The sequence below is a fragment of the Podarcis erhardii genome, assembly GCF_964252035.2.
Source record: "Podarcis erhardii genome assembly, chromosome: Z".
Classification (NCBI taxonomy): domain Eukaryota; kingdom Metazoa; phylum Chordata; class Lepidosauria; order Squamata; family Lacertidae; genus Podarcis; species Podarcis erhardii.
The window spans coordinates 32852142-32872918 of record NC_138504.1 but is presented as its reverse complement, the minus strand read 5'-3'; the positions used below and the strand labels follow the sequence as shown (position 1 = coordinate 32872918).

The window sequence follows — 20777 nt, the reverse complement described above, 5'->3', positions numbered from 1 at the left end:
GAAAAACCCACATTTTCAAGCTCTTTTTTCTTATCCTGGTTGTAGGGATAGTTTAGGGGTCCGTGTGTGTATGTGTGTGTGACAGAGAGAGAGAGAGAGAGAGAAAGCAAGCTTCACATTCACACCATAAAGCACTATGATTCCACTTTGAAGAGTCATGGCTTCCCCCCAAAGAAACCTGGGAGCTGCTGTTTGTTCAGGGTGCTGTAAGTTCCTAGGAAACCCCTCTATTCCCTTCATGGAGCTACAGTTCCCTGAGTTCCCTTTGAAGAGGCATTGATGGTTAAACTGCTCTAGGAATTGTAGCTCTGTAAGGGGAATATGGGGTGTTGCTTAACAACTCAACCCCCTGAACAAACTATAGTTCCCAGGATTCCTTGGGGGAAAGCCATGGCTTTTTAAAGTGGCATCACAGTACTTAAAATGTATGGTGGCCAGAGGGTGCTGGTGGTGGGAGAGAGAAGTCATATTGGCTTTCTGCAGTGAAGTGGAGCAGATTTCTACTGCTTCTGTGCTGCAAACTTCCCAGAAACAAAATGTGTAACTAAGAAGGTGCTGGAGACAGAGAGAGTTGGCTGTCGCTTTCGCACCTGGGCACTGTGCCAAGTGGGGCAACCGAAAAAAGGGGGCAGCCAGGCCCCCATGACATGCTTTTTACGCTCTCTAGAGAAGATTTCCAGAGACAAGGACAAGATCTTGGAAGGGGGAGCAGTGCCCATCTGTCAGTTTGCATTTTCACATTTCTGGACATTTTTTAAGGGGTTGAGGATTGGGGGGGGCAGGATACAGCTTTACCCTCCAGTTTGTGGGAAATCACAAGAGTTAGCGTAATTGTCCGCCCCAAACTGGGTCCCCCCGCCCCACTTTGGTGCTGAGGATGTTTGTGGGAAGGCAGCTGTGAAGTGTATAATGACAGCCTATTCATCAAGATATTTCACAGAAAAGGTTTTTTGGCTTTTATTCCCAACTCTTCTGACTGTCCCTTGGGTACTCCTTTTTTAAAATAAAAGTGACTGGGAAATTAAAGCAGGGTGTCTGGACTGCATCCTGACCAGATAAAGATGTGCACAAAAGGGGTCATCGCCAGCTAAGCCCTGCTGAAGAAGTAGAACCATTGAAAACTGAAGTTAGGAATCCCCATAATTTCCAATAGGTCTATCTTGAGTAGAACTAAAATTGAACTTAAGAAGGGCCTGGCTGCTGGATCAGGCCACTGGCGCCCCTCTGTGCTGGCATCCTGTTCTCACTTGTGGTCAATCAGATGCCCGTATGGGAAGTCTGCAAGCAGGATCTAAGCACAAGAGCCCTCCCTATGCCATGGTCTCCAGCATCTAGCTCAGTATTGTGTCCAGTGGTTTCATGGAAGTCATGTTCCCAGCCCCACCTAAAGATGCAACCGGGGACTGAACCTGGGACCTTCTGCATGGAAAGCAGCGACTCTTGTCACTAAGCCACAGCCCTTCTCCTAAAGCCCCTACAGTTTCCTTTCTGGTCACCTAGAGGTATCCATTACTTGCCACAGGTTACTGGGCAAGAAGAGGCTTCTCACCTGTGGAAGAGATGGGAGCCATATTTGTTCCTTACCAGCAAGGGAGAGGAGAAGGGTGACCATTGCAGGGGTCTCGACCACCCTGAAGTCGGGGCTCAGGCCAAGCTCAGCCTCTTTGTTTCCCGGCAGGTTTCAATGGCCACCTTTGCCAGTATGACATTGATGAGTGTGCCAGCACCCCGTGCAAGAATGGTGCCAAGTGTGTTGATGGCCCCAATGCCTACACCTGTGAATGCACTGAAGGTAAGCAGGGTTGGGGGTGTGGGATCTCTGACGTCTTCTGGAGGGCACGGATTCTGAGGCAGGCCACTGCGGAAATAATGTATTTCATTCCGCGCAAAGGGATTTTATTTATTAGACTTTTATATCGCTTGTGCTAAAAGAAAGTCTCTAATGTGCTTTAGTATATATTTTGTAACATGCCTTGATTGAAAACAAAACCCTTCTGTGCAGCACAAAAATGCTTAAAACAAATTATCAATAAGAGGAATAAACAACAATAATTTAAGAACCGTTTTAAAGGTTAAAAGCACAATGAACTAAAGCTTGCATCAACTTTCTAAATACCTGGTTAGGCCTGTCTAAACAAAAATGTTTTTAACAGGTGCCAGAAAGAGTACGGTGAAGGTGGTTGCCTGATGTCACTAGGCAGGGAGTTCCAAAGTATACTGCAAAGTAATGCAAAATAGCATAACGTAGTAGAGAATGTTACTCAATGTTGGAACAAGAATTGTAAAACAAAACTCACACACCGTAAAGCACAGACTGAACATTGTTAACAACAGTGTCATTAAAATCGCCCATATCCCCAGGAGAATAAGGGCTTTTACTGGAGGAGGGCTACCTGGAGATTCCGGGGGCTGTATACCACAAAGCTCCGACCATTCGGCTAAAAATAAAGTAAGATTCTAGTCCTCATAGTTCTGAAGGAAGGGCTGAGTTAAATAGTTACATTGGGGGTACCATATACTGAGACAGACCCTTGGTGCATCTAATTCATTACTGTTTGCACTGAGTAGTGTCTAATTTTTCTTTTTCTGCATTTCATCAGACATGAGTCTAACACACACTTTGCTCGTAAAGCCAGGCTACTGCCTATTCTCTCTCTGTATGTGTGTGTTTGGGACGCGGGTGGCGCTGTGGGTTAAACCACAGAGCCTAGGACTTGCCGATCAGAAGGTCGGCGGTTCAAATCCCCATGACGGGGTGAGCTCCCGTTGCTTGGTCCCTGCTCCTGCCAACCTAGCAGTTCAAAAGCACACCAGAGTGCAAGTAGATAAATAGGTACCGCTCCAGCGGGAAGGTAAAAGGCGTTTCCATGCGCTGCTCTGGTTCTCCAGAAGCTGCTTAGTCATGCTGGCCACATGACCCGGAAGCTGTACGCCAGCTCCCTCGGCCAATAAAGCGAGATGAGCGCCGCAATCCCAGAGTCGGTCACGACTGGACCCAATGGTCAGGGGTCCTTTTACCTTTACCTTATGTGTGTGTTTAAAAAACCTCTTAAGTCCTGCTTCTGTGCCTCTTGACAGTAGCCTGAGAGGCAGCAGTTTACCAGCCTTCTAATGATGCCATGGTCCCTCTAGCTCAGTCTACACTGGCTGGCAGCAATGGCACTCCAGAGTTTTCAGGCAGGAGATGATTCCAGCCATACCTGGAGATATATGTAGGGATTGAGCCCAGAGGCCTTTTGCATGCCAAGCAGATACCGCCATGACACTTCCTCAGATGTTTCTGAAAGGCCTAGAGGGGTCTCAGTTCGGCTTGCAACCTAGAAATGCTTTCAGGAGGGGAGGAGCAGGAGCCCTGGTTCTTGACTGGTGCAATGCCAGGGTCCCTGGCACCGACAACTGGGGGCACCCCCTCCAAAAAATATTTGGACTCTGCTTCCATTTCCTCCCTCTCTCCCCCACTCCTCATGAGTTTTACTCTGTGCAGCACCTGACACAATGGAGGCAGCCCCCCCCTCACCTTGGCTGAAAGCCAAACATTGCTGGGGAAGGGGGTGTTGTGTGCCAGCCATTGGGGTCTTTGCCTCTGGTCTCCTCCTTCCTTCTTGGGCCCCTCGCCTCCCCGCAAAGGAGAAAGCGGGGACGGAGCAATACAAAAAAACAGGCCATTTCCAAACCCTTACACACAGAGTTTTTTTTAGGGGGGGGGTAGCAGGGGCCGTGTGCACTCGACGAGTGAAACTCAAGTAGGTTTGGGGACAAAGCCGACGCCATGAGCCGGCAGCAGTGAACAGAGGTGCTTTTGTGGGGGTCCTCCGCTAAAAATCTTCCAGCTGAACAGTCTCTAATGAGCATCTTGGTCTCGCCGATGAAAAGCTGAGATGTGGATTTCGTTGATGGGGGAGGCCTGTGGGGAGGGGGGGAACAGTCAAAGCCTGACTTTGTCTTCCTTCCAACCCCCCTCTTCCTTCCCCCACTCCGGGCTTTTGTCCTCCTCCCTCCTCTGTCTCCCGGCACTTCTCAGTTGCTATTATCCCTCCATACAGGCAGCCGTACATGCAGCCGTTTGTCCCAACCGAACCCGCACCTCCCCCTCCCGTCCTGGTCCTGCCCTTTTGGATTCCATGGCCAGCCTCTCTGAGCTGCATGCAGACAAAGTGGGGAAAGAGGCTGCCTCTGGGCTCCTGCGAAAGACAGGAAGAAAGGGGTAGTCTGTGCAAGGGGAGCCATTGTGCGCTCCTGGGGACAAAGCCAGGCTCTCTTTGCATTCAGTTGGGAGGCAGTAGGGAGGGGGGTGCAGCTCCTTCTCCTTCCTCCGATCGTTAGGGAACCTCCTCTCCAAATCCTCTTGCCACGCGCTGTCTTCCCTTTGCAGCCAGGGTCCCCCCTATCCATGTCTTGGCCACGCCGGCTGGCAAAGGGGTTGTTAGCTGCTGGGCTCAAGGGCACTTGGTGTGTGTTTGGTTCAGCTTCTGTGCCCCAGGCTCTCCGTGGGGGCTTCCCCTGGAACTCATCTGTATAGGAAGCTGCCTCATGCTAAGTCATAGGAACATCAAGTGAGCCTCTTGGATCTGGCCATCTAGCATGCTGTTTGCAGAGTGGCCAACCACAGCGGCCCACAATCAGGACCTGAGCACAAGAGCAACTCTCCCTTCCTGTGGTTTCCAGCAAATGGGATTCAGAAGCATTGCTGCCTCTGACCGTGGAGGCAGGGTGCAGCCATCGTGGTTAGTAGCCGCTGATAAACCTCTTCCTCTTCCTTCTCCATGAATCTGTCCAATCCTCTTTTAAAGCCATCCAGGTTGGTGGCTGTCACTGCCTCCTGCAGGGGTGAGTTCCGTAGTTTCACTGGCCTCCACTTCCTGCACCAGGCGCTGATTCCAAACCAGCTTCAAGGTCACAGCAATGAGAAGAGCCACCTATGATTCCTGTAAGGACTGGTCATACTGGTGTTCTGTGATCCCTTAGAGAGAGAAGGCTCAGAAGGTGTCCACAAGAGGCTTTTTGGCTGTGCCCCACCAACCTCTGGAATACTTTCTCATGCGAAACCCACCTGCTGCAGACATTGACATCTTTTCAGTGCCTAGTTAAGACTTTCCTCTCCTTGCCCCCTGCCCAGGCTACTCAGCTGCTGATGGAATTTGAAAAGTTTTGAAAATTGCAAGTTGCCTATGGGTTGCCCTGTGTTGGTTTTTGTTGTTGTTTATTAAGCTTACAAGTTGCTTTTTTACAAAAATAACTCAAATCAGCTTATAAGGAAATAGCACGTACATTAAAACCAGCAGAAAGGTAGACTCTTAAGTGCAGACGTGTTTCATATCTGGACCTCACAACTCTGGGGTTTGATATTAATGCACAAATGGACAACACATCCAAGAGAGTCAAACTAACAATCAAGCCACTACTGTTCAATCAACCTGGTGTAGTTCTGCGATATATATGCAACATCAATAGAACATGGTTATAGGCTCTGAGGACATCTGGCAACTTGTGGAATAGTACATTTGTTTAAATCTTTGGAGTTAATTGTAATTAAATGGACATTTGGTGCTTCTGCAGGATGAGGGGGGCATGATTTAATATTCATTGTTGCTTCTTGTATAAATAAGTGAAAACAATAACATATTTGGGGGGGGGGACCCAGTATAAAACAAAGATCTGTGTTGGGGTGGCTGACTCCCAATTTATTGATTGACTGATGGACTGATTGTCATGACCTGCTTGGTGTTGCCTCCTCCTCAGGCTTTTCTGGCCCCCATTGTGAGACTGACATTAACGAGTGTGACCCAGACCCTTGCCACTATGGGACCTGCCAAGATGGCATTGCCACCTTCACCTGCCTCTGCCAGCCAGGCTACACGGGGCGTCTCTGTGACATGAACATCAATGAGTGCCAGAGCCAGCCTTGCAAGAACGGGGGCACCTGCCAGGATCGGAACAACGCTTATAACTGCCTCTGCCTCAAAGGGACGACAGGTAAGAGCTCCCAGGGGTGTTCACTGCAGCAGTCTTTTTGTAAAAAAATAAAATTAAATCCTAAGGGATGCTTAGGTAAGGCGAAGGCTCAGGACAGACAAAGGAAAGTACTTCTGCACTCGGTACGTAGATTAGCTATGGGAATCGCTCCCATTTTCACAAGGGCCACATCATCGCCATTCTGTACTTGCAAGGAATTGATCCAGCAGCATGGCAGCACCTCATGCCCACTCGGGGATGTCCCTGTGAGAAGCCCACAAGCAGGAAATAAGAACATAAGAAGAGCCTGCAGGATCAGACCAAAGGGTGCCCATCTAGTCCAGTGTCCTGTTCTTAAAGTGGCTAGCATGGAGGACAAGATCCCTTTCCCCTCCTGTGGTTTCCAGCAACTGGTATTCAGAAGCATTGCTGCCTCCCAACTGTGGAGGCAGAACATAGTCTTATGGCTAGTGGCCATCAATAGCCCTCTCCTCCTCCATGAATTTGACTAATCCTCTTTTAAAGCTATGCAAGTTGATGGGCATCACTGCCTTCATTGGGAGCGAGTTCCACTGATGACGGAAGAAGTCCTTTCTTTTATCTGTTCCAAATCTTCCATCATTCAGCTCCATTGGACACCCACAGAGTTCCAGCATTACCATAGAGGGAGAAAAGCTTTTCTCTATTTACTTTCTCCATGCCATGCGTAATTTTGCAAATTTCTACCATGCCCTCTCTTGCCTTTTCTTTAAACTGAAAAGTCTCAAATGCTGTAGCCTTCCTCAGGTGAGAGGCTCAATCAGCCCCTTGTTGCTGTAGTATCCAGCTTGGGTCTCCCATCGTTCAGCCTGGACACTGAGATCCAGCTCCAAGAATCTTATTGTGAGAAGTGAGGTTAAGGGAATCAGGCAGAAGGCCTTCTCAACAGCCATGGCCACGCAATGGAACGCTTCCCAGCGGATGTCAAGGAGATAAATACCTGACTTTTAGAAGACATCTGAAGGCAGCCCTGTATAGGGAAGTTTTTAATGTTTGGTGTTTTACTGTGTTTGATGTTTTAATCTGTTGGAAGCCACCCAGAGTGGCTGGGCCAACCCAGTCAGATGGATGGCATAGAAATAAATTCTTATTCTTATTCTTATTCTTATTCTTATTCTTATTCTTATTCTTATTCTTATTATTAAGGGCCCAATTGCGAGGTCAACCTGGATGACTGCGCCAGCAATCCGTGTGACTATGGCAAGTGCATTGACAAAATCAATAGCTACGAGTGCACCTGTGAGCCTGGATATGCAGGTGAGGACGGGGGATGGGATAGGAGCAGAATGGGATCATAGAACCATAGAATTGTGGAGTTGAAAGGGACCTAAACCAACAATGGTTGCATTGCAGTGCAATGCAGGGAAGCCATTCTTGTACTGTACAGTGGTACCTCGGGTTACATACACTTCAGGTTACATACGCTTCAGGTTACAGACTCCGCTAACCCAAAAATAGTGCTTCAGGTTAAGAACTTTGCTTCAGGTTGAGAACAGAAATCGTGCGGCAGCAGCGGGAGCCCCATTGGCTAAAGTGGTACCTCAGGTTAAGAACAGTTTCAGGTTAAGAACGGACCTCCAGAAGGAATTAAGTTCTTAACCCGAGGTACCACTGTACTATTTTTCTGCAGCAGGGTCACTGTCTCTAGCTTCCTAGAGCTGTCCAACCAGCATGATAGGGGAGCTTGTAGTCATTGGGAATAAGCCTCCACACATTTTGTATGGATTGGATGGGCTCCCAGTGTCCCTCTGGAGAAGGTGCACAGGAAAAACCCTGAGGACGAGTTATTCTGTCTGCTCCAACACTCAGCATTTAGGAACACTGAAAATACAAGGTTCTTCTGTTCCAAGAGAACGGGGTGCAAGTTCTGCTAACCCAGAAATAGTGCTTCAGGTTAAGAACTTTGCTTCAGGTTGAGAACAGAAATCGTGCTCCAGCGGCTGCGGGAGGCCCCATTAGCTAAAGTGGTTCTTCAGGTTAAGAACAGTTTCAGGTTAAGTACAGACCTCCAAAACGAATTAAGTACTTAACCCGAGATACCACTGTATTGGGTTTTCTTTATGGCTATGGTGATTGGTTCTGGGTTGTGACACTGGGCCAGCCTGTGACCTCTTTCTCTTACCCAAACTTCACAGGGAGGATGTGCAACATCAACATTGACGAATGTGCCAGTAACCCTTGCCACAATGGAGGCACCTGCAGGGACGGCATCAATGGCTTCGTTTGCGTCTGCCCAGAGGGCTACCATGATCCCATGTGCCTCTCGGAAGTCAATGAGTGCAACAGCAACCCCTGCATTCACGGGAAATGCAATGATGGCCTGAATGGGTAAGCTTCTGGGGAGGCGGCTCTGGGGCTCTCTGCCTGGCATGGGGGAGTTCCCCCCGCTGTCTCACATGGTCAGATGCAGCCCTTGCCAAGCTGAGAGTAGAGCAAGGTGAGAGGTTCCGGGATCACTTCCCAGACAGGCATCTCTCAGGTTCTCATAGTCACTTGGTTGGGGACCATGACAACAGGATCATCAATAATTATCTATTGATTTATATGAAAAAACCCCATCTAAGCGGTTTCTATATAACACAGTAAGACAATTTTTAAAAAGAGAAAGAGAAATGTATGTACAACATTAGAAACAAAAAATATAAAGGAATATACAAAGGAATACATCATGGAAGATACAAAATGACACTGAGCAGAAGGCGAAGTCTAAGAAATCGTACCAAGCATTTTGGTTACAGAAGGAAATTTTTGATCGCTATCCTGCACATAACGATAGACAGGGGTTTAGAAGCTCCTTGTTGCAATTCCAACATCACATTTGGTGGAACATGCTTTTAGTGTGGTTATCCAAGCAATGAAATCAGATTCCTAAACGTGGTGATTTGAAACCGGACATCGGGAAACTGGTATCACTTCATGAAGCCCAGGCATCACATTAAGAATTTGCTGCACAGTGAAGGAGTTACTAAGACTCTTGCTAAATGACTACCAGATGTTGAAAAGCTGGTATCCCTGCATCAAGTTCCATCAATTTTGTTGAATTAATTAAACTCAATAGTTTTAATTGGATTTTTAATAAATGTGCAATTAATCGTTACTGTTTTGAATTTTATTCTGCTGTTACCTTCCTTAGAGAGTTGTGAAAACCACTCTTCTGAATAATGCTTTTTATAGGTTAGGGGGCTGTGGGGATGAGTTGATGGAGCCAAGGGCACAGTGGCCCAACAAAATTTTGGGAACCACCGCTCTGTGTCTAGGGACACTCTACCTCTGAATAACCGATGAAGGGGAACAACAACTGGAGAGTGTTCTTGTGCTCAGGTCCTATTGCAGCATCTGGTTGGCCACCATGAGAACAGGATGCTGGGATAGATGGTCCACTGGCCTGATCCATCAGGCTCTTCTAATGTTCTTTGAGTCTACTCTGAATAATTCTGGGTTTGCATTATCCTCCAAGCATCCGTAAGAGATATAGTCTTCCTGTGACTGCATGGAATCTATGGGGTCAGAGGCAAGTTGCCCCTGAACGCCAATTTCTAGGAATCAAAAGTGGGGCTGTTGTGCTCAAGTCCTGCTTGTGGGTTACTGAATAGTGGCATCTGGTTGGCCAAGTGTGGGAACAAGATGGCTGGAGTAGATGGGCCATTGGCCTGACCAAATAGGCTCTTCTTATGTTCCTATAACAGCTGCCATACACCAAGGAAAAGAGAGTCCAGAGAGGTTTCGGGAAGTGTCCCAGCTTAGTAGAACAGCAGATGTTTCCCAGGCAGAAAGTCCAATAGGGCTGGGACTGTCCACTGCCTGAAACTCTGGGGAGCCACTGCCAGCCAGTGTAGAGAATGCTAAGGTAGATGGGCCAAGAGTTTGGCAGCTTCCTGTCTTTCTTTGTCAGTTTGATGTCAGTTGCTAAGAATCACATGCAGGGAGGTGGCTAATACATTCAGGTCCTCCTTTTGTGGGCTTCTGTGAGAAGATGATGCTGGACTAGATGGGGCCTCCTTGGCCTGATCCAGCTGTTGCGGGACCCTTCTGAGGTTCTTAGAACTGTATACATGCACAGTGTCTGAAAGGAACAGGGCACCCAGGGGTGGCAGGATGGCAGCTGCTTTGAGCAGCAGACATTTGGAACCAAAGATTACAAGATGGATTACAAGATGGGTCTCTGTTGGGGGGGGTGGCTGCTGCAGACACACAGTCTGCACCAGCCCTTTCAATTGCCAACTTGGTGTCCGCCAGATTCTTTGGACCACAATTCACCCATCAGGAGCAGGAGTTGTGTCATCCAAAACATCTGGAAGCCTCCACGTTGGTCTTCACACATGCACATGCTCAGGGTGGGGCTCATGCGCATTCTGCTTCTTAACGACAGCTACAAGTGCGATTGTGACCCAGGCTGGAGCGGGACAAACTGCGACATCAACAACAACGAGTGCGAATCCAACCCTTGTATGAATGGTGGCACCTGTAAAGATATGACCAGCGGCTACATCTGTACCTGCCAGGAGGGCTTCAGTGGTAAGAGGTCTGGGGAGAGCGGACAGGGAGTGCTTGCCCTGCCTTGAGCACACCATGAAGTGTGACTGGCCCATGGTGTAATGGGTAGTGTCATTCTACAGTCCAGTCAATAGGTGGCACTAGACTTCCTGGTTATAGCTGGGTGGAGCTTTCTGGTCACTGTTCTTGTTTTTTTTTTTTTTTTTTTGAGAGAGAAACAATCGAAACTGTATTAAAAGCCAGAAGAAAACAAAGCAGAAGGAAGAAACTTCGATTAAATGGAAGGATGGGGTTTCTTCAGGGGCCGTCAGAGGCTGTATAAAATGAGGCTGGGGGCCACAGGTTGCCCACTTCCAGGTGCTCCGAAGTTTTTGTAGCCAGTGCTAGTCCTGCTCTAGAGTAAACCCACTGGAATGAATGAGCCTGAGTTAGTCATGGTTATTAATTTCAGTGGGTCTGAGAAGGACTAGGACTTTCACCCCTAAGACCCCAAGGTGGGTCACAACAATTTAAAATACAACATTAAAAGCAGTTTAAACAAATTGCCTTAAATGGCTCGGCGCCACAATACCTCAAGGACCACTTCTCCCCTTATAATCCATCCCAGAGGGTGGCAGCATGAGAATGGGCCTTCTCCGTCATGGCTCCCCATTTGTGGAATCCTCACCCTTGGGAGGTTTTGCTGGCACCATCATCATATATCTTTAGGTGCCAGGTGAAAATGCCATTCTTCAATCAGGCTTTTGGCTACAGCCTTTAAAATGTTTCTGTGGAACGTGGGTGGGGTATTGTTTTGCTGTTTTGTTTTACTTATTTACTTGTTTTTATCCTCCATTTTATTCAGTGAACTACCCTCAGATCTTATGATGAAGGGCGGTATATCAATCAATCAAATAAATGAATGAATAAAATTGCAGGTCATAAGAATAGGGAGGATCCTAAACATATGCCTCAGGTGTGTCAGAGACCAGAGTGAGGAAGATACGTCATCAGCATGCCTGCTGAAAACCTTTCTATTCCTCCAAACCTATGCAGGCAATTAAGAGTACATCCCCACAATGGCCTGTGGACGTTTGATTTCATTTATTTTTATTTTTAACTAGCTTCAAACTTTTAATGATTTTATTATTTGGTTTAATGTTTTTATGCTGTTTAAAACCACTGTAATCATAGATACAGCGGTATAAAAAAGTATTTTTTATAAATAAAAGCTGTACTGTGAAGGTGCCAGGCACACCTCTGTTGAGGGGAAGTCTCACAGCATAGGGGCTGCCACAGAGAAGGCTCCCTCCCAGACACCTCCCTCATTATGGGAGTGGGAACTACCAAGAGGGCCCCCTTTGCTGACCACAACACCCAAGGAGGGTCTGAAGGGAAGGAGGCTGCCTCTCAGGTATTTGGGACTTAAGTTGTTTAGGGTTTCAAATACTAATGTGAACACCTTGAACTGGGCCTAGAAATGGACTTGCAACCAGTTAAAGGCTTCAGGGAGGCTGGCTTGGGAAGGATCCCAGCCTAGGAGTCATGGAGAGAGGAGGCAAGCTTTGGCAGGCTGACCGTGCATGTGGGTCTCTCGATCTTCCCAGGTCCCAACTGCCAGACCAACATCAACGAATGCGCCTCCAACCCATGCCTGAACCAAGGGACCTGTATTGATGACGTGGCCCGTTACCAGTGCAACTGTCTTCCACCCTACACCGGTAAGAGACCAAACCCTGGATCAAAAACCTGTAGCTGTGGCAGCACAGGAAGCTGCTTTCTGCTAAGTCAGACCCATTGGTCCATCTTGCTCTACACTGACCAGCAGCAGCACCTCTTCAGGCAGAGAGTCTTTCTCAGCCCTGTCTGGAGATGGTGAACCTCGGGCCTTCTGTGTGTAAAGCATCCATTGCATGCTGCTGAGCTATTGCTTTCCCCCTTAAATATAAAATAAGGTTCTAGTTCTCATGGTTCTGAATAAAGGGCTGTTTTAATGAGAAGCATAGAAAGTTTCCCATAGTTTTCTGGGAAGAGGGATTGATTATTAAACCGCTCTGGGAATTGTAGCTCTGGTGCGTGTGTGTATGTGAGCAAATAGAGGTCTCTCGGACCCCTTAGCATCCTGCTGTTTCTAGGATTCTTTGTGGGAAGCCGTGACTGTTAAAAGTGGTGTGGTACTGCTTTAAATGTATCTTACAGGTATGTCTTCCCTCCAAGAACCCTGTAATTTACTGCATACAAAGCTACAGTTCCCAACACCCTTAACAAGCTACAGTTCCCAGAATGCTTTTTTTGGGGGGGGGGGAGGTGTCATAACTGTTTAAAGTGGCATGGTGCTGCTTTAAACATGGGGGCAGGTGTGATCTTAGCTTTTGTGCAAATCCGGAACTCAGGCCAGCAGAAGCACCTACGTCAAGGTTGTCTGAAGGGCTGCTTGCTCCTGTTTTCTGCCCTGAAATCAAAACCAGCTGGAAGAGTTTTCTAAACATAGGATGCTTCCTCCCGCTTATCATTTTCACATGCTCCGGAGTGGGGAGGGGGGAGGTCATCTTTTGGTTTGCTGGAACAGGAGGGACTCCTTTCCCACACTCACATTTTGCAGCACCTTGTTCTGTGAGAAAGCCTTCTTATATGAACCAGCTTTTCTTCAATGAGTCCATTTTTCACTTAAAAAAAAATTACTGCAAAAAGACTTTTCGCTCATGCCCTTGGATGCTTTCTTTTGGAATGATGGAGGCCTCTCTCGCATCACCTGCATAGGCAGGTCCATCAGCTTTGTAAGGGCAGGGATTTTCTGCTGAGTTGAGTCGTCCTCTGCCCCGTTTCCTGCTTCACAAAACAGCAGCATCCTGCACACAATTAGAGGAAGCCATGACTCCTTTCCTGCCTTGGCCAGTTGCTGTGGAAACAATCCAGAGAAAAATGGGGGAGTCAAAGGCCCCCTTCTGGAAAACAGCAAAAGGGTCCTTGGATGGTAAGGGCCTGACAAGGGAGATAACGTAAAATGTGGGGAATATTGGCTTCATAAACAGGAAGACAATGGGACAGAGGTGGGGAAGAGAGAAAATATGAGTTAAGTTGAACTCGAACACCCCACACAAATAGTGTTCCCTTATTGGGGTCGCCCTGACAGCATGCAGAAGCATGTGAAATTTGGGAACGTACCTTTCCAAAGCACCCCTTAACAAGGGATAAGAAATACAGTGGTATCTCGGGTTAAGAACTTAATTCGTTCAGGAGGTCCGTTCTTAACCTGAAACTGTTCTTAACCTGAGGTACCACTTCAGCTAATGGGGCTTCCCGCTGCCACTGTACAATTTCTGTTCTCATCCTGAAGCAAAGTTCTTAACCCGAGGTACTATTTCTGGGTTAGCGGAGTCTATAACCTGAAGCGTCTGTAACCCAAAGTACCACTGTATGTTTCTTCCCCGAGAAGAGAATCTCTTGGAAAATCTCTCAAGGCTCCCAGCAAGACCCTGAAGACCCACAGGCCAAAGGGCACAGAAAAGTTTGTAGGAATGTGTGTTAATCTGTCTCTCTCTCACACACACGAAAATTTTGCACAGCATGTTGCTTCTCCATGCACACACAGATCAGCCCAAGTCTTATTGGGCAGCATGAGAAAACCATAGCATATCCATGAGATTTTCAGGGCGAGTACTGGACCAAGAGAATGTAAGGAGCTTCCTTCTACTGAGCAAAGACAATTGGTCTGTCTAGCTCAGGATTGTCTACACTGGCTGGCAGCAGCAGCCTCAGCACAAGTAGGGACATAGAAAAGTGCCTTATGCTGAGTCGTTGGTCTGTCTAGCTCAGGATTGTCTACTTGACTGGCAGCAGTGATACTATAGGGTTTCAGGTGGGGAACATTCCCAGCCTACCTGGCGACGCTGGCAGGAAATGAAACTGGGACCTCCTGCATGCAAAGCCTGTTGAGCTGCTATGGCTGTTCCCCTGACCAAATGTGTGGACTCTCCTCAACTTTGATGTATTTACACTCCAGGGCCGACCTGTCGGGATGTCCTGGCTCCATGTGCAGACGGTCCCTGCAAGAATGGTGGCAAGTGCAGAGAATCTGAAGATTTTGAGAGCTTCTCTTGTGCCTGCCCTCCAGGGTGGCAAGGTAAGGGTTTGGTTCCCATTCCATGGTCTCCAGAGGTGCCCGCATGAACATATGTAGTGGTGTTGGTGGTGCTGGTGGTGGTGGTGCCTGCTTCATTCACTGCAACAGAATACAGGGATGACCTCCAGTTCAGACAACTTTAGAAAGGGGTTCAGTGAATTCATGGAGGAGGAGCAGGATGCCAATGACTGCCAGTCACAATGGCTATGTAACTGCCTCCACTGTTGGAGGAAGTAAATGCCCCCGAAGTTGCTGGGAATCACAAGTGGGGAGAGTTGCTGCTGTGGCACTCAGGCGCTGTTTGTGGGCTTCTCATTGGGGCATTTGGTTAGCAGCTGTGAGGACAGGATGCTGAGCTAGACGGGTCCCTTTTGGCCCAATCTGGCAGATCTCTTGTGAATGGCTTTAAATGTGGATTAGACAAATCAGTGGAGGAGAAGACTATCGAAGACTACTAGCCGCAATGGCTATGCTCTGCCTCAGTGGTTGGAGGCAGCAATGATTCTGGACACCAGAAACTGGAAACCAGAGGTAGTAGGGGTTGCTGTTGTGCTCGAATCCTGCTGGTGGGTTTTTCATGATTGACATCTGGTTGGCCACTGTGAGAACAGGAGGCTGGACTTTGGCAGGATGCAGCAGCCAGAACAGTCAGACTTAATAGACTGAGCCTTCTATTTCTTATAAACTATTGGTTATATCCAAGTAAGTCCTCAGAGTAGACGAGCTGAAATCAGTGGACCTATGTTAGTCATGATCTGGGGCCTGTCACTGCCTTTTAGCTTAGCCCTCCTCACAGGGCTGTTCTGAGGATGAAACTGGGTAGGAGGAAAACCATGTACACCATCTTGAGCTCCTTGGGAGGAAAAGGTGGGATATATATGTAATAAATAAATAAGATTAAAATAACATCTGTGTTCATTAACTTTAGGGGATATACTGTTGAGTAAGACTACTGTTAGATGCAACCATATATCGTTGGTTTTATTTTATTTTTTAAATTTGGACCAATGCAAATTATGTTCTGCTGTGTGCAGGTGGTAAAATAACTTTTTGAGAGTCTCTTAGGTCTCAGATATTGTTAATCTCCCTCTCCTCCCCCACCCAACTCCCTCAACACTGAGATTGAGAAAAAGAGAGTATTGCATCTCGGCTCTAAATAATAAAGATACCCTGAACAGGCCCCAGATAGCTCCCCCCCCCCAAAAAAAACCCCACCTCCCTCACTCTTTCTCTCTCTCTCTCTCTCTCTCTCTCTCTAGTGACAGGTTACTTGATTTATTGCCTGAAGCGACAACCGCTATATAGGTCTTGGCTTGCCTAGGATGCACCTGCCTTCCTGCAGCCCCTTGCTCTGTGGTTCGCTGTTAATCTTCTCCCTTTGCTCTCTATTCCTGCTTTCTTGTTGCTGGTGCCTTTCTGGGCTCATTTACAAAGAGCCTCTCCTCTCCTCTCCTCTCCTCTCCTCTCCTCTCCTCTCCTCTCCTCTCCTCTCCTCTCCTCTTCTCTTCTCTTCTCCAAGGACATCAATGATTGTATTTGGCGCTAGCCTCAATTGTTTTGCATGTTGTCAGTGAGCTGATCCCAAAATGACAGGCATTCATTTGGAATCCCTAGACAGCCCCAGGACAGGCAGGAAACTCAGCCTGAAAGTCTGTCTTAAAGAGGTACACTTCCTTTCTCCCCTTTCCAGCACCTGTTTCTTCTAATGATTTTTTTCCAACCGTGGTTTACCATTACACCACAAACCATGGTTAGCATTGGGGAGCCTGTGCTATGTCTGCAGCACGCAGATATTAAGAACATAAGAAGAGCCTGTTTGGTCAGGCCATTGGCCAGTTTTCTGTTGCCACAGGGGCCAACCTGATGGTCAAATGGGAAGCCCACAAGCAGGACATGAGTGCAACAGCAGGAATAATAATAATAATAATAATAATAATAATAATAATAATAATAATTTATTATTTATACCCCGCCCATCTGGCTAGGTTTCTCCAGCTACTCTGGGCGGCTTCCAACAGAATATTAAAGTACAATAACCTATTAAACATTAAAAGCTTCCCTAAACAGGGCTGCCTTCAGATGTCTTCTAAAAGTCTGGTAGTTGTTTTTATCTTTGACATCTGGTGGGAGGGCATTCCACAGGGCGCGTGCCACTACCGAGAAGGCCTTCTGCCTGGTTCCCTGCCTGCTTCTCACAGTGAGGGAATTGCCAGAAGGCCCTCGGTGCTGGACCTCAGTGTCTGGGCAGAACGATGGGGTGGAGATGCTCCTTCAGGTATACTGGACCGAGGCCGTTTAGGGCTTTAAAGGTCAGCACCAACACTTTGAATTGTGCTTGGAGATGTACTGGGAGCCAGTGTAGGTCTTTCAAACCGGTGTTACATGGTCTCGCGACCACTCCCAGTCACCAGTCTAGCTGCTGCATTCTGGATTAGTTGTAGTTTCCGGGTCACCTTCAAGGTAGCCCCACATAGAGCGTATTGCAGTAGTCCAAGCGAGAGATAACTAGAGCATGCACCACTCTGACGATACAGTCTGCGGGCAGGTAGGGTCTCAGCCTGCGTACCAGGTGGAGTTGGTAGACAGCTGCCCTGAACACAGAATTGACCTGCGCCTCCATGGACAGCTGTGAGTCCAGAATGACTCCCAGGCTGCGCACCTGGTCCTTCAGGGGCACAGTTACCCCATTCAGGACCAGGGAGTCCTCCACACCCACCTGCCTCCTGTCCCCTCAAAACAGTACTTCTGTCTTGTCAGGATTCAACCTCAATCTGTTAGCCGCCATCCATCCTCTAACCACCTCCATACACTCACACAGAACCTTCACCGCCTTCACTGGTTCTGATTTGAAAGAGAGGTAGAGCTGGGTATCATCCGCATACTGTTGAACACCCAGCCCAGCCCCCTGATGATCCCTCACAGCGGCTGCATGTAGATGTTGAAAAGCATGGGGGAGAGGACAAAACCCTGAGGCACCCCACAAGTGAGAGCCCAGGGGTCTGAACACATACTCCCCACCACCACTTTCTGAACGCGGCCCAAGAGGAAGGAGCAGAACCACTGTATAACAGTGCCCCCAGCTCCCAGCCCCTCTAGGCGGTTCAGAAGGATGTTATGGTTGTTGGTGCCAAAAGCCGCTGAGAGATCCAGCAGAACTAAGAAACAGCTCTCACCTTTGTCCCTAGCCTGCCAGAGATCATCGACCTGTGTGACCAAGGTAGTTTCAGTTCCATGATAAGGCCTGAATTCCGACTGGAAGGGATCCAAATGGTCTGCTTCTTCCAGGCGTGCCTGGAGTTGTTCAGCAATCACTCTCTCAATCACCTTACCCAAGAATGGAAGATTTGAGAATGGGCGATAGTTGGCCATATTAGCAGTGTCTAAAGATGTTTTTTTAAGAAGCGGTTTGATAACCGCCTCTTTCAGCAGGTCTGGGAATGCTCCCTCACAGACAGAAGCATTCACCACCCCGCGAAGCCCATTGCCCAGCCCTTCCCGGCTAGCTTTTATAAACCAGGATGGGCAAGGATGAAGGAGACAGGTGGTTGGTTTCACTGGTCCAAGCAGCCTGTCTACATCCTTAGAGGTAACAGATTGGAATTGATCCCACTCAACTTGACTAGACAGGGCTCTAGCACTCTCCCGCCCCGGCCATGCTCCCACGGTGGAGTCTACCTCTTCCCAAATCTGAGCGACTTGATCTGCAAAAAACTTTGCAAAATCATTGTAGGAGATCATGTGGCCCGTACTGGGCCCCGATGGAGCAGGTGGTTCTGCTAAATTGCGAACCACCTCAAACAGTCTCCAGCTGCTGTTTTCTGCAGATGCAATAGAAGTGGTGAAGAAGGCCCTCTTTGCCATCACCATTGCCACTTGGTAGGCTCGACGTTGAGCTCTAGCCCGTGTCCGGTCTGATTCAGAATGAGTTTTCTGCCACTGGCGCTCTAGCTGTCTCAATGATTGTTTCATCGCCCCCAGCTCCGGGGAAAACCACGGGGCTATCCGGGCTCCATGCAATCAGAGAGGGCGCTTCGGAGCCAGTCAATAGCCCTGGTTAACTCCGCATTCCAGGGAATCGGCTGAAAGGCCATCAACTTGGTATAAAACATCCCCTACCACTCTCTGGAAGCCAATTGGATCAATTGGATCCATTAAGTGGTGGGGGTGGACCATCCGAATCAGTCCCACCTCCCTGCAGAGGGGAAGGGCTGCGGAGAAGTCCAGTTGCACCAGGAAGTGATCTGACCATGGCACTTCTTTTGTTTCGCTTTTAGTTAGTGATAGATCACCAACGTCCGTAGAGGTGAACACCAAGTCTAAGGCATGTCCACGGCTATAAGTTGGGCCAGACTTATTCAGGGACAGCCCCATGGAGGCCATGCTTTCCACGAAGTTCCGAGCAGCCCCTTGTAAGGTCGTGTCGGCATGGATGTTAAAATCCCCCAGGACAACCAAGCTAGGTGTCTCCAGGAGCATGTCCGCCACGACCTGAAGCAGCTCGGGCAGGGAATCCTTGGTGCAGCAGAGAGGTCGGTACACCATTAGGAATCCTATACTGCCCCTGTTGCCCAACTTCCAGAACATGCACTCAGAGAACTGGGTCTTCCCAATAGGATACCTGGTGCAAACTCTCCCCACTTGCCGTTTCCAGCAACTAATATTCAGTAGCATTGCTGCCTCCATCTATGGAGGAAGAGCACAGCCATTGTGGCTAGCAGCCATTGATGGCCTTCTCAATGAATTTGTTCAATCCTCTTTTAAAGCCATTTTAGGTTGGTGGCCATTATTGCTTCCTGTTTGAGTGAGTGCCACAGTTTAAACTATACACTGTGCGAAGAAAGGCTTTCTTTTATCCATCCTGAATATTCAAACACTCAGCTTCATTGGATATCCATGAGTTCTAGTGTCCTGAGAAAGGGAGATAAGCTTTTCTCTGCCCACTTTCTTCATTTGATAAACTTCTGTCATGTCACCCCTTCCTTGCCTTTTTTTGCAAACTAAAAAGCCCCATATGCTGCAAGCTTTCTTAATAGAGGAGTCGCTCCATCCCCTTGATCGTTTTGTTTATTAAATTTGTACTCCATTAATCTTAAGCTTCCTTCAGTATCTCAGAAAGACACCTATACTGTGATGAGTGACAAAGATTTCTTTCTTAGTTTATGGTGCTTCGGTCAGCAGAACTGGCACTGTTACAGTTGCCACATAATACCCTTTCCAAATTTGTAAGAGCTCCCATCTTTCAGTATGGCAGCACCTACACTTTGGAACTCCTTGCCTATTGATGTCAGGCAGGCACTTTCCTTCCTTTACTACCTGCCAAAACCATTTTGTTTAGGCCATCCTGTCCAGATGTTTAGGAAGTCGGTACAAGTTTTTATCTGTTTTTAATCTATTGTTGTTTTCAATTTTTGTATGTCTTAAAATATCGCTACTTTTCTTAGTGGCAATTTTATTGTTTAATCTTCATAAGCCTCATTTGAGATTCTTTCTTTTTTTTAGCAATCAAACTCTGTAAATTTTATGAAATATGTAAAAAATAAATATCCATTCAAATTGCCTTCTCAGGGCAAACCTGTGAGATCGACATCAACGAGTGCGTGAAGAGCCCTTGCCGGAATGGTGCCGCATGTCAGAATACGAACGGTAGCTACTGGTGTGTCTGCAAACCTGGGTTCACAGGCAACACCTGCGAGACGGACGTCGATGACTGCCAGCCTAGTAAGAGCCTCAAGGAGGCTGGGGAGTGGGTTGCCCTAGGAGACCTGGACCCCATCTGCACCATATATTGAAAGCACTGCTGCACATCACTTTAAACAGTCAATATTTTCCCCAAAGAATCCAGGGAGCTGTAGTTTATAAAGGAGTGCTGAGAGTTGTTAAGAGGACCCCTCTATTCCTTCCCAGATTTACAATTTCCCAGAGCTCCCTGGAAAGAAGGATTGATTGGAACAGAAAAGAACAGGATGCTGGACTTGATGGGCCTTTTGGCCTGATCCTGCATGCTCTTCTGGTGTTCTTAACATGAGGAATGGGAGGTCTTGTGAAAATTCATTGACATATTGGAATTGTTCTCAAATATAAATATTCTGGAAACTCATTCAGGCTAATAAGATCTCTGCTATGTGAGGAAATCATATACCCTTCGAACATAAAATATTTCTGCTTGGTTAATGTAAAAGATGTTCTTCTG

At 47.7% G+C, this 20777-nt stretch overlaps 1 protein-coding gene across 1 annotated transcript in view; it reads left to right on the top strand.

The window, feature by feature from the left end:
- NOTCH1 (notch receptor 1) overlaps nucleotides 1–20777 on the top strand; it is a 99644-nt gene that overhangs the window by 49612 nt on the left and 29255 nt on the right. The window contains exons 10-17 of the mRNA XM_081846864.1: nucleotides 1679–1792; nucleotides 5740–5973; nucleotides 7138–7248; nucleotides 8127–8319; nucleotides 10361–10506; nucleotides 12072–12185; nucleotides 14468–14587; nucleotides 20153–20305. Coding sequence (XP_081702990.1) covers nucleotides 1679–1792; nucleotides 5740–5973; nucleotides 7138–7248; nucleotides 8127–8319; nucleotides 10361–10506; nucleotides 12072–12185; nucleotides 14468–14587; nucleotides 20153–20305 — 1185 coding nt within the window. The remainder of the gene's footprint in view (nucleotides 1–1678; nucleotides 1793–5739; nucleotides 5974–7137; nucleotides 7249–8126; nucleotides 8320–10360; nucleotides 10507–12071; nucleotides 12186–14467; nucleotides 14588–20152; nucleotides 20306–20777) is intronic.